The following is a 13,640-nucleotide window of genomic DNA, read 5'->3' on the forward strand; positions in this document are numbered from 1 at the left end:
CACGTCATGGCCATGGCCAGTGCCCACTGGCAGGTTGGGCATTACTACTACCTACCTAGATAGGTACTGCGTGATCAATTGTTATAGATTTTCACATTCTGATACTTTCAAGCAGGTACCTAGGTATGGTATGACCTGACGTAGATGAAGGACCTTTCAAGGTTCAAAGGTTGTTTCGTGATGCAATAATTAACAAGCAGTTTATACCATTATGTTCAAATCTCAAATATCCATGTCAAAACCGCCACATTCGACATATATACCCCAATATAACACCAATACAACGCCAACCTCTATCAATGTACATAAGACCTGTAGTGTATTTACATGGGCCGCCAAGTTTGGCAACTTCACTCCCTAACGAGCTGATCGGACTGTTGACGATCGATGGACGAAGCCGTCTCCATTCGCAGGCTGCGCGTGGGTTTGCCAGTCGTAAGATTCCATACCCGACGAAACTCCAGTGTCTCCCTGGACATGCGACACGCTGCGAGAAGGCTGTCGACCAAGAGACCCGGCTCCGCTGAGATTCGAGTTCCGGCGGCGCATACGGCGCTCAGACATAGCAGTCTCATGTCTATTGAGCGCGTCTGAGGGTAGGAGAACGGCACGATCAAGTGCGTATGGCAGACCACGGTGACGACCGCGAATCTGCATAGCGATAATCACCAGTTTGGAGACCACGCCGAACTGGCCGGAGAAGGAGGTGTTGGCAGTTGGATATCCGAAGGAAAGGCCAACAGTACCATAAGCCGAGACAACCTCAAACAAGACGGTGAATAGCTGGAAGTTGTAGTCGGCTTGGCTTGCCAAGCGACCGCCCTCGGCAATCGCAATGATGAACAGGCCCAAAAAGACGTACCAGAGGTCGAAACTCAGCTGGCGCCGCAAGTGAGTTCCAATATAGCTGGGTGCTGTCTGAGCGTCGTCGTCGTCTTCGTCCTCCTCGAAGCCGTATACACCCAAGCTCTTCTCCTCGTACACATTGGTGCGACGCATGGAAATAGCAATGGGAAACACGGAGATATACATCATGATCAAGTAGGAAACCTGGATGGCTGGGTGGAGAGATGACAAGTTCACTACGCCGAAACCTGCAGTCCGGGTAGCAGAAGCTTGGAAAAAACCATCCAAAACCCGGATACCAGGCGGCAGAGCCGTGACGGCCGCGTCATTCAGCTAGAAGAGTGTCATTAGCCGGACATGATAATAGAAAAGCGCGCGCAAGTACTTACATCCAAGATAATGAAGAAGATCACATCAATGCCGTTCAACAGGACAAGAATGGCAAACAGCCACCAAGTGGCATTTCGAGGGAACAGAAGGGTGAAGCATCGACGCGGGTGATCCAGGAGAAACCGTAGCTCCTCCCAAAGAGCAGTGCCCTGTCGAGCAAATTTGGAAAGAACCCAAATCATGAACCGAAGCATGCACGGGAACGCAGTATTACCAATGATGATCAAGAATGCCAAGCACAGCAAGGGAAACACCGCTTCCTGGAAGGAGTTCATAGAGTCCGGAGTCAGGGTGAAACCCAGATCATTAAAGGCGGATGCAGCTGTAAAGATACCCCACCACGGCCGTCCAACGCCATCGGCTCTGACGACATCACCCCATCTAGGTGTAGTCATAATCCAACCAACCATGGAGATCAAACCGAAGAGGTGGAAACCAACATAATACGAGATCAGCACGACCGCCAACGTTTTTAGGGCTCGATATTCAATTCCACCAAGCTCGTCACGTTGCTCCTCGGTCAAGTCCACAAAGTTGGAGTTTCGCGCCACTGTCGCATTCCAACTGAGATACGGCTGAGTGTTGCGCTCTCGCTCCTGTGTCATGGATCTGAATATACCTCGAACGGTGTTCCTGGTCGTCACATGGTCCAATTCCGTCGTTTCGTTGACCTCTTTGGTGTCTCGTACCGTTGGTCTGGTATCCAGGCGAGGGAAGGTATTGCCTCGAGTTCGGGTGCGTGTGATCTCCGGCTCATTGATGGTGATATGCGGCCCTTCCAGAGGACCAACCTGGTCATCGTGCTCCGAATGATGCTCATCCTCATTCTCATCCTCATTCTCATCCTCCTCAGAACTGTGCCGGCGATCAAATTGCGGACCGATAGGTTGGAATTGAGTCTGCGGCTCCTCTCCATCGTCCAATGTCTCTGGAACACCACCGTTATCGTACTCGCGAGGACTCGGAATACGCAGAGCACCTTTGTTCTTCCGTTGATTTTCCACAAAGGCAATGTGATGTTCCGGACTCAGCTGCGTAGGCACTCTCAAGCTGCCCAATCCGAATCGTTTCTCGAGGACAACGTTGGTATCGTTGGAACTGGATTGTCCACTAGTACTCTGATCTGGCGTATCCAGTTCCTTTACGGTCCCCGCATTCACCTCATCGACCGCACCGGTCGGGTCGGGAAGTTTGCTGCCGCGCGCATCGCCTGAGTTGTTGCGCAACACCACAATTGATCTCCCACTCACGCCAAGCTCTGCGCGATTGATCTCCGCACTATCCTTGTCCTGGCTGACTGTGTCCATACGTGACCGGGTGGCACGCAGCGCCCGCGCATCACGGACCACATGTTGAAAGCGCTTCTCGAACCAGTATAGACGGATGAAAACGAGGGCGCTGTGAATGAAAATCGGGGTGCACATGATAGTGATGAAGTATAAGACGATCTGCTGGTAGAGGGACAGCTGGTTGAGGTCGACGGTATTCAGCCCACTTTGGGTGGCGGAGCCGGCCGCCTGAAAGAGAGCATCGATGTAGGCGATATTACCCTGGGGATATAGAATGATGGAACCAATGATCGCCCAGGCGATAATATAAGTGTAATGCAGGAGGATAAAATTCAGATGCAGTTCGTTGAGGAAAGGGACGCGGTCCTTCAGGGCGTTCAGCCGACGGATAAAGGCCGAGAACATGGTCAAGAGCGATGGCGCGTGGCGAGGACGTTTTGGAGGTCGTCTTGCCCCGACGAAGACCTCGGAGGGAGGTGATGCCGGTACAGAGTGGTCTTCAAAGGAGGGGAACTTGTCAAGCCTGTGCAATGCATGAAGTGCGTCAGCCACGAGGTTGAACTTTGTCTGCAAACCTTGCAACTTTTCGAAGCTGCGGAACTATTCTTGTCGTCCAATACATACATGTGGGATTACCGCCGATCGCTCACGGGATGGGGAATCGTGCAGGAGGAAAGGCTCGGGCGCAAGGCCGCTGTTAGCCGCGAGGGATCGAACCACGCAAAGGCATGAGAGGTTGAGAGAGAGTTAAAAGAGGAAGTAATTGGAAAAAGGAGGGAAGAAAAAGAAGGTGGAGATGTGACGAAAGGCAGACAACTTTCAGAAAAGGCGCAAACGGAAGCGGGTCGTGAAATTTGCATACGGGTAAAGTACCAAAATTACGGCAGCAGATGGGCGAAAATGGCTGTCGCCTGCCAAAAACGTGTAAACCTGTCGATCGCCGGAAATTAGCACCGCCACTCCCACAAAGCACTGTTTGTATACGGAGTAGAAAAATAGAAATATTCATGAGGAACCCCTATTATATTATAATTCATGATTCTATATCAATATAGTTGCCTAGAACCAATAGTATCAATCATACTCCATATCTACAACTAGTAACTCCATACAACACCGCCAAGCTTTGGCTGTTGCTGGGATCGCCTTGGCACCTTCACGAGACTCCGCCCATTCCTCTTTCTTTCTTCCTTTCATCTGCTCTCTCCCATGATTGATTGAGATCGCGACCACTTTCCTGCGCCAAGTAGCGGCTGAGATGCATCCTGCAGGCGTCTGCATCTGGAATGTGCATGTGAAATTCACCAATTTGACACCCCTCAGCTCTGCGATCAGTGCTGCTCAAGTGTTCCAACCCTACTCTCCGGTGGGTTTTCGACAGGGGATACCCGATCTCAAGGCCCACTTTTCATTCCGCACCATGTCGTGGCCCGTCCCTAGGCAAGCCCCAGTGAGCTTACCTACCTTCGTGCTGCTCTATCGAGTACCGAATCTCATCCATATCCATCATACCTATTGGCCCTAGACCCTGCTTCCATACCAGTGGAATTCTCAATCGATCACGCCCTACAGGGCTGGCATGTTGAGATTCAATCCGGGTGTCTTGGAAGGGGCAATCATGGCCCACCGAGTCTAGAACTGACATTCTTGCCAATGAAATTGCGCCCTTGGGCCGACCATGCATAACAATGTTAGCTATCGTCCGGGTTGATACTGTCGGGTCGGCCCAAAACCCCCGTTCGGCATCCTCTGATACGGGAGACGGCATGGGAACGGTGAAGACCTTGACCGACTCGCGACATTCTTAACCAGCGAGGCCGCCCGGTATTCCCCATGCACGATGCACCTCCTGTCCGAGGGATGTTCTGTACGCCATCTGGAAAGCGAGACCGCGTACGAGGTGTACGAGTAGTTATACGACAAGTACAATCAGGCATCCCGGCAGACCACTCCACCTCCACCTGCCCGGACCCCAATCGGATCCTCACCATTCCATTCAATTCTAAAATATGTGACCAATAGCCAACGCCGATATAACCATCTCCCATTTTCCGCTCTCTCATAAGCTCACTGCTGACTGCTGACCGCCATCTCTCAGTTATTGGACCGGGGTGAGCTGATCGAATTGTTACTAGCGTTAACCGTAGTGGTAAAAGCCATGTTGAATTGCTCGTCTTGCGAGTTTATTACCACCATACATAATATGGGCGCTTGCGAATAGAGATACCACATGCGTCTCGATTGCCAGTGCCGGAGATGAAGATCTATTTGATCCAGTCTCATATTCTTTGCTAACCTCAATCTTCATTCCCCTCAGCTGTGTGTTCCACCTGGGCAGCTTTTGAACCTTGGAACCTATTCCAGTTTAACGCCACTCTTGAATGCACAGTATTAGTGGCCAACCAGCCTGGGGTCATCACAACCATGAGAATGCTGGTCACTACTAGTTACCAGTAGTAAAGCGCCGCGAAAATTTAATTACAAAACCCAACCTATTAACTATAGTTAGAGCATCGCGATGCTCACTCTAGCTACCCTCGAGCTTTTCTAAGAACACTATCCCCTAGGTAGTAGTACTACTCCATGTCATATGGAAAGCAAGACAGCCAACTCGGCTTCAGTCGATCATTGCTCGGTCGACAAGTACGAATATTGGGTAGAAAGCTGTGCCTTACTAGGAACTAATAGTGGAGTCCCTGGGCCTTTTGGGCTAAAGTACTATCCTCATCCATATTAGTAGTACCTTTACTAGGAGATCTTTCGTTCTTCCACCTTCCTTGTCTCTGGACATTTCGCGTGTATAAATTGTATAGCTACTAAGAAGCAGTTTCCTTTTCCTTGATTCGCAAATAATCCGCAGTGACGAATCGCAGATTTGTACAGTTGTTGCCAAAGCTTTCCAGCTACGCCTTAGACACTCGAGCATATCTGTTCCTTCTCGATTACTCTCGTCCTTGCTTCTTGCCTCTTTCCCCATGCTTAGTATTCTCGCTAATGACAATTGCCCGGTTTTCGTGTTTGTTTTCTCTCTCTTTTTTTTCGGTATTGATCTCGGACCTCGGGACACATCGGAGAGCTGGGATGTTACCTAAGTATATGTTTCGTCTCTACGACCTCAGGCTTTGATTCGAACAACTGCGAAGTCTATTTATGACCTCCTTTCAATTATCACCCGAACACTAAGATGGTACTAGTACTAGTACTAGTAGTATGCGATCGTCTCCATTTCTGAAAATATCAAGTTACTGGTTACACGAGTTACTAGTAGTTATATGGAGTATCGATGGAAGAATGTCACCAGCAAAGTAATCGCCGATGCCCTCAAGTAGGCATCGTCACCTTTCAATCCCTTCTCGCCGACTCTGGTCGCTCCCTGGGGCACCCTCGCAAGAGCCAAAGAAAGATATTATCGGGAAAGGGGGCCATTTTGATGATTTAACGTGTCGAATGGAGACTCGCGCTTTGTATAATAATATGATACACAGTGAATGCCTGATTGTCTCGGGCTGGTTCGATCTAGAAAGATGCCGTGGCTATCGGTAATGGAAGATGGGAAGGCGAGCCACCACCGGCTCCCTTATCCATATGCCCAAGATAATGACACCAATTTAAACTAAACAGAGTTGCAGCCACGTAGTCATTTTGGGGTTTAACGTAGGCTTATTGTACTATCTGGAACTTGGATGGAAATCCCTTGCAGCTCCGTCACAGCCGCCAAGGAATCTGATGCTTATTTCGTTTAGGTTTAAATGGAACAGTTTGCAGCAGCATGATAAGTTTAATTTCCGCCGCCAGTTGCAGGAATTAAAATGAGGAAAACTCTTGTTTTTCACTTTATTCTAATTAGCGCGAGATCCAGCTTTCAGGGGTCTAATGGCGTATTTCCGCCCCCGGGGCGGGGCTAGAGATTCGGCCCTGGGTCTGCTTTAAATGATTTTAATTAAACAGGGAGCTCAGACGGATCATGCACATTGATTTTTTTACTAATTGTGTTTTCTTTCTCAGGCTCTGGGATCGCGAGTAACCTAGAGACTACGACATCAGGATTCGGGCCCCGTATGTTTCATCCCACCTGAGTGTTCCTTAGTAGGATCAAAGGAGAAAGACATACGAAAGCACAAGTGATGCATTCTCACTCTAAAAAACGGGGGTTTTCTCTGCAAATATCATCAATTCTCAATACACTATTTGTGATAACACTAGGTCCTTCATAACAGCCTCACCTATCCGACTCTTTCAGAATTCTCTATAACTTAGTGCTCCAACACTCCAACGCCTATACCAGTCTGGATTCTAACATCGAATTAGATAAAGCCATCATCGAGATTTAATCTAGAAAGTTGGACAAATATCTAGAATCATCTCTCCAATTGAAAGATCACTATTGCTTACTAGTATGTATGATATGACCTTGGTGCTCAGATGCCCAACCGATCATATACCACCATGGAATGCATTTGAACTATCAGAATGAATGAGGTTTCAACTCAATGCATTCCAGCGTTGACATTTCTTTATTTGAATAACTCCATAAATAAGAAAATCCAGGTACTTAGGTACTAATAGTAGCCAAAATTCAACTAACGGATTATAAACTCATCTTTCATCACTGCCCAATATTTCCAGCAGGGAAAATGACAAAAGACAGGGATATTCCTCTACTGCTGGCGCTGGTCGCAAGAGTACTCCGCACTTGGTATTTATCTCCGACACACTGACATGTCACGGAACTCTACGGCGATTAATAGCAAGCCACTGAGATCACCTCATTCAGAAAGTCTTGGCTCGAAATTTCGCTTGGCGGAAATATTGTATCGTCATCCCTTGCTAGGCCTCGACTAGATGCCGATCGTGATTTGGGTCACTTGGTAGTACGGAGTACTCGTTCGGTCTTGGGCCGGGCCCCGTTTCTATCAAAAGCTTTCATGCTAGTAATATGCAACCGAGAGGGCCGGATCCGCATTTCTATCAATCCGACCACCAAAATGTGGGCGTGTGGATCCAGACCATTGTGTATGTATAAAACCCCGTGAATAAATTATTTTGAACAAGTCGGAAAACCCCCGCGCATGACAGGATATTCAGAAACGCCTAGAATGCCGATATCTGGGCATCGTGGGACTTATGTAGCTACATTGTCGCAGATCGGTTAGAGAAAGGAGCGGGTTGCCGGTGTTGGTAAGGAATTCGGGGCAAGCCGAAGGAGTCGAGAGCCGAGAATCTTGGACGCCAAGGCGCTAATGCGAGTTGCTGACCCTGACTAGCCATTCATCGTTTGGCGAGTTTCACAAGCTGGTTCCTTTATCTATCACCCCACGCATCCGGGGGCCGGGGTCGGAGGGGGGTGGCCCCCAGGTGGTTTTGCTTGTGGATGGAGATGTGGATCTGGTGTTTTGCTTGGTAGAAATTTCGAAAGTCGATCCAACTTGTTTGTTGGGGGATATCATTGAATGCTAAGTGGGAATAATGCTAAAAGATAGAATACACATGGAAGGTATGATAAACAGTCGTCGGTGCGACCCTTGGGGATGCGCCCCGGGTTTCATCGGTGTTTGAAGTGAAGGATGGCTTTGATGACGGCGATGGCGGTCGCGCCAAGGATACACAGCTTGAGCAGTGGCCAAGAGTTGACGTAGGATAATGACCACTCGGCGCTGCAAGGAGTCAATGACTCGCTCATGTGGATATGAATGTGGCCGGGCTCGCTCACCTCGACACTTCATCATCTAGCTCTCGAATCATGCCAGCTTCTCGCAGCGCCTGCATTTGTTCAGAGGTGACGTGCGCGGGGTCGATGCCAAAGTCCGAGAGGCCATAGGGATCACCATTGCGAATGGGGTTCTTGTGGTCCGATTCGGGTGATTGGGATGGTACTGAGGTGATGTCGATTGTTGAGCTGGGCGCGGAAAGTTGTGATTGGTCGACGGCGATGGCCTTTTGCTCCGAGAGCATATCGCTAACATGCAGTGGAATGGCAGTGGCTAGAACACCGATGGTCCAGAGAGGTAGGAGAAGAAGAAATGATTGAAGGAGGAGCATCTTGGAAGTACCTCGAGGTGGGTGTGATCAAGGGAGATAAGGATTCCGGAATGCGATAGGATGTGAAGTCGACGCCAGGTACCAGGAGAGATCTTTTTAAAGGAGAGAAGTAGCTACAGTAGAAGGAGGGATCATCGCAAGCTTTAATAAGTTAAAAGTTGATAGCATTTGAAGTCCGGCTCTGGCCCCCCTCCCTTGGCACCATTCGACGCCGGGCCAGGATGCACGGGCAAAGACCATAGGAACGTAGATAACGACCAGTGGGGATCCACCCGAGGATGCATGATGAATTCAGTGGGTTGCGAGGATCCATAGGGTAGGGTTTCCACCGGGGGCTAGTGGACTGGCCATTCAGCGGCCCCATCTTGCCCAGCATGCCCAGTGCGATCGCCCCAATGGCTGAGCGATCTTGGCGCTGACCGCCGGATTTAGGTCCTCATTCACCGAGGGCTGATATAACCTTTGGCTTTAAGATTGCATTACTATCCCATTTTCGTGCAGTTATCAGTACCCACTGGCCTCTCTTATTAGATGTAAGGGTCCAAAAACGAAGTTCGGGTTCAATTTCGAGTTCAAGTTTAGAAGGGTAGGTATACGCACTCCACAACGTAGCCCTACCACGCAGCCCCATCAGCCCCCCCCTATCACGTAGTCCCATCACGTAGCCCCATCAGCCCCCATAACGTATGCCGAACACGTCAGCCCAAATTGCGTGAACGTCTACTTCAATTTCAACATCACCACAATTTTTACAATTCATTCCTTTCATCTTCAAGTTATTATTTTTTAACTTGATGCCCCGGGAAGAAAAAGGTTTTAGGTGACATGACCACTTGTGGTAAATGCTGATCTAGGAGAATACTACGGTCTACGAAACCAATGGCCGCGTTTGGTGTAAGTAGATACTACCCAAACATAATCCATGGATTTATGTCCTAATTCAGTCTGAAAATAAATTGAAAAAATCAAATTGTGAATCAAACTATACTGCAAAAACTCCAAATTGAAATCGCGACGCCCGAACATCATCAAAACTTGAATATATTCTATGGAAGCTGCCAGTGCGTCTTCGACAACTGAAGCTGGACGTCGAAAGGGCCTGGTGGATTGACCCTCTCCAGGTCCAGATTCTCAGAAGCAAGAAGAGCCGCCTCAGAATTGATCCCAATTCGCTCAAACAAACGATCAAGTTCCACAAATTTCTTGATAGCGTGACCAACGTATCCCAGATCTAGATGTGAATGAAGGGTTTTAAGCTTATGATTATAGTTCTCCTCCAGATATCGGAGATCGCTACTATCGTGGAATCTTCCACGGGTCGCGACCAAACGAACCTTGTCCTTGAACAGGAAGAATGAATCGAGAAAGAATGAAGATCCCCTCTCGTACTTCTTACCGTAAATAATGTGAGTGGTGACTGCAATGTTACTGCCCCCTATGTCATCTTCTATATAATGCGTTAGTTAAAATAACCAATAATTGAGGGAGTTGGGGGGGAACCCACCAAAAAGAGTCTCGCAGAACATCTCAACCATTATAGGATTACTTCGGTTAGCTAATACGGTCCAGAGGAAGATAGCATGGTCCTCACGAGCTTGAGGAAGAGTGATAAACCCATTCTGTCCATCTAGAAACTCCAAGAGCTTATCCTTGGACGTAGAGACAATGCAGTTAATACTATCAGCTCCTCGTGCCCGCTCGCTCTTGACAACTACGCTGACCGCATAGTCACCAAAGAGCCCGAATTTAACATCGTGCTCCTCGTATAGGACCTTGAAAAGGAGTATAGCAATATCGGCCAGGCGTTCTTGAAGCATAGCTGCGGAAGGTAAAATGAGATTGGTATACAAGACGATTGCAAGCAGTGTTGTGGATGGTGGATTCTTGCCGTGCGTTCGCCGTGGCTTTATATCCATGGATCTACTCGAGATCAAATTTACGATATTTAGATAGAAAAGAATCCTTGGTTTTAACGTTAAAGAGATTATTCGTCAACAAAGGTGCGGGGCTCCGCGATATTTTCTTTAGCCCCATATCCTTTTTGCTTTGATTTAGATCAAATGTTACAAATTCTAGCTTCTTGATCGAGTGTTTGAGGTGTGGAGTCTTGTAACCCTCAAACCGTCTCGAGGTCTCTTCAAGAAGTCATACAATGGCCTTGAACAAGTTGTCATTGTCCAATCACCCCTCGACAACACGTGGAAACATAAAGAATCCATGTTCTTGGCTAATAGACAAAGACCTTTGAAAATTGGTGAGCATACTGGCTATTCAACCAATCAACTGCCAAAAGATTACCAAGAGCAAATCCGAATGAGGCCCCTCAAATTCATATCCAGCTGGGTGTTTTGTCCCGTTATCATTTGGGCTGTGACTCTGACCAACTAGATCAGAAGGATGAACACGTTGCGAGAAAGTACATAACACGGTTAAGGCAATCGACCCAGCGCATGTCTGGAGTGTCTCAAAATTACCAAGGGTCTGCCACGCCCTCAGCGAAACTATTTTACTTCTAAAAGCTATATTTGACACTGATAAATCTGAGCATTGGGAATTTAGCTCGATAGAATAGTGGGTAGGATACCAAATAGTATAATGTCTGTATCTCTCGTACTAGTACTTCGTGGTCCCGGCTGTGACTCTGTCCATAGATAGTCTGTGTCTAAAATTGTATACAGCTTCAAAGTTTTGGAGATTCTGCCATCCTGACAGAAATACAGGTTCGATTGCCGCTAGAGAGCGCTGTACGCCACTGAACTATTTCTTGGCATCCATTGTTTACCTTCAAGGAAGGTGGCCATTCTCACCCCAATTTTCCACCATATACCCTAGGGTAACATCAATCGAGAAGTGAAGATAAGCAAAAGCCTTGGAAGTTGATAGAAATACTGGGGTAGATTGAAGCCTGACTAACACAACATAGAAACTAAAAGATTGATGGGTTGCCCTAACGCACCCATGGACACCTCGTAATGCCGCATCATTGGTCAACGCCCAGCAAGCATTTCTTCCCACACCGGCTCAGCCGGAAGAATCATCATCATGAATGTGTAATCGGGTATGCAGAAAGTGTGCCATCTTATCTTTTCATCTATCTCATTGTCTTGAATTGGCGAGTCGACCCGGACTAGTCTCGACCAGTGTCTGTACCCACCATGTTTCCCATCGTGGTGTTGACGATCAACTGGATCCGCAGGAATCGAAGGGCTCTCATTGTACTGGCCACCAGTGTGCTAGTCATGCTTCACCTAGCTATGGGGAGAATGAGACAATATGAAACGGATTCCAACCCGGCAATCTACGCAAATGTTGATTCTAACCATGTCAAGACCCAGAACGCGTTCATGAGCCCAGGTCTGGCCGCTGGTTGGAGCCTTGACCGAGAACCAGTTCCATCAAAATCTATCGAGATTCCTACTCGCCCTGTACTGGAGTCTATGGGCTCTGTATACACGGGGCCAACTCGATTCGACCCCGCTCAGCCAATATCTGGAGATGCGAAGACGACCCCGTTGAACTTCACCCCGCCATTTCGCACAAAGGGACGCCATATCATCGATGCGACTGGAACTCCCATCAGACTTGCCAGTATCAACTGGTATGGAGCAAGCGATATCGACTTTGTTCCGGGTGGGTTGGACGTTCGACACAGAGATGAAATCGCGCAATTGATCCGCCGATTAGGGTTCAACAGTGTGCGGCTTCCCTACGCCGACGAAATGGTGAGAGCAAATCCGGTGGTGAACGACAGGGTGATATCGAAGAACCTAGATCTGTATGATGGTCAACGAGTAGTTCCAGTCCGAGCCTTGGATGTATTCCACGCCGTGGTGGACAGTCTCACTGCGGCTGGTCTCTTGGTTATCGTCAACAACCACATCACACAAGCAACATGGTGCTGTGGTGCGAACCTTTGCGACGCCGGGTGGTCCAACGACTGGCTCTTTGGTAAACTCCTCTGTCGTATCTCGCAGAGTGAAGACGAGTGGATTGAGAATTGGGAGACGGTAATGCGGCCGTTGGTATCGAATCCGTTGGTCTTGGGGGCAGACCTTCGCAACGAGGTGCGTGGGCTTTGGGGAACAATGCACTGGGAAGACTGGGTCAAGGCAGCTGAGCGAGCTAGTGAACGGCTCTTAGCATGGAACCCTGAGTGGCTGATGATCGTCGAGGGAATCTCCTCGGCGAATGACCTGACCGGGGTACGGAGAAGACCCGTGCAGCTCAGCGTACCGGACCGGGTGGTCTACTCCGCACATGTGTATCAATGGTCAGGCTGGGGCCAGTTATATCCTTATTCGCGCAGGACATATGAGGAATTTGCGGCGGCGATGCGAGAGAACTGGGGGTACTTGATCGAGGAGGATGTAGCGCCAGTGTGGGTGGGGGAGGTGGGCACACCCGACGAACCCACGGACGGTGATGTGAACTATTGGAGACATTTAGTAGAATATTTGGAAGAGGTAGGAGCGAGTTGGGGGTATTGGGCATTGAATGCGCGCAAGGCCACGGGGGAGAAGGAGAGTTATGGTTTGGTGGATGAGCAATGGGACTGGCCCTCGGTTCGCTGGGTCCATCCCGCGTGGGCGTTGGTTAGGAGCAGATACGGAGTATCCTAGGATAGGTATGGAGATTACTGAATCCTGAGTACTGAGTACTTCCGATCTGACCCTTAATGTAGTCCCCTAATTGCAATGCCTAATTGCAGGAAGTGCTCACAACCAATGGTGCCACCACGGTGTGCCAAGCTTTGACTCCACTATGTAGATCGAGGCAGTACGGTTATTACCTTACTAGACTACCTACATTGGTACGAGAATACTAAATACTGAATAATAAATATGAATACTTCTATAACATCTCACTCATGCAGGGTCTACCTATCGTTTCTCTCCAAATTCTCTGTGCTCAGGGTCTGCTGCCTGATTCGTTTCACCATCTCCCATCAATTTTGACCATCTTCATGTGTTGTAGATCTTCGCTCTCTCCTGACCCGCCTTACCTTCTCTCCCCCTCTGACATGCTCCCTTCCTAAGTTCATGCTCACGATAATTCGTGACTTTTGGCTTTTTTTCC

General features: G+C 48.6%; 4 protein-coding genes across 4 annotated transcripts; 1 reads left to right on the forward strand and 3 right to left on the reverse strand.

Moving 5' to 3' along the window:
* Window positions 1-357: 357 nt before the first annotated feature.
* On the reverse strand, window positions 358-2,930 carry N7533_003874 (potassium ion transporter; the record flags this gene model as incomplete). Its single annotated transcript, XM_057100524.1, has 2 exons — window positions 358-1,179; window positions 1,236-2,930. 2 exons carry the CDS (start codon window positions 2,928-2,930, stop codon window positions 358-360), a joined length of 2,517 nt encoding a protein of 838 aa, XP_056960154.1.
* Window positions 2,931-8,231: 5,301 nt separating this feature from the next.
* On the reverse strand, window positions 8,232-8,564 carry N7533_003875 (uncharacterized protein; the record flags this gene model as incomplete). The annotated part of the gene is made up of 1 exon (XM_057100525.1): window positions 8,232-8,564. One exon carries the CDS (start codon window positions 8,562-8,564, stop codon window positions 8,232-8,234), a length of 333 nt encoding a protein of 110 aa, XP_056960155.1.
* Window positions 8,565-9,610: 1,046 nt separating this feature from the next.
* Window positions 9,611-10,381, reverse strand: N7533_003876 (uncharacterized protein; the record flags this gene model as incomplete). Its single annotated transcript, XM_057100526.1, has 2 exons — window positions 9,611-10,011; window positions 10,069-10,381. 2 exons carry the CDS (start codon window positions 10,379-10,381, stop codon window positions 9,611-9,613), a joined length of 714 nt encoding a protein of 237 aa, XP_056960156.1.
* A 1,338-nt stretch (window positions 10,382-11,719) lies between these two features.
* On the forward strand, window positions 11,720-13,183 carry N7533_003877 (cellulase family protein; the record flags this gene model as incomplete). Its single annotated transcript, XM_057100527.1, has 1 exon — window positions 11,720-13,183. One exon carries the CDS (start codon window positions 11,720-11,722, stop codon window positions 13,181-13,183), a length of 1,464 nt encoding a protein of 487 aa, XP_056960157.1.
* Window positions 13,184-13,640: the final 457 nt, after the last annotated feature.

Source organism: Penicillium manginii, assembly GCF_028828005.1.
Source record: "Penicillium manginii strain IBT 31320 chromosome Unknown utg000004l:1.0-7231830.0:1.0-7236170.0, whole genome shotgun sequence".
Taxonomy (NCBI): domain Eukaryota; kingdom Fungi; phylum Ascomycota; class Eurotiomycetes; order Eurotiales; family Aspergillaceae; genus Penicillium; species Penicillium manginii.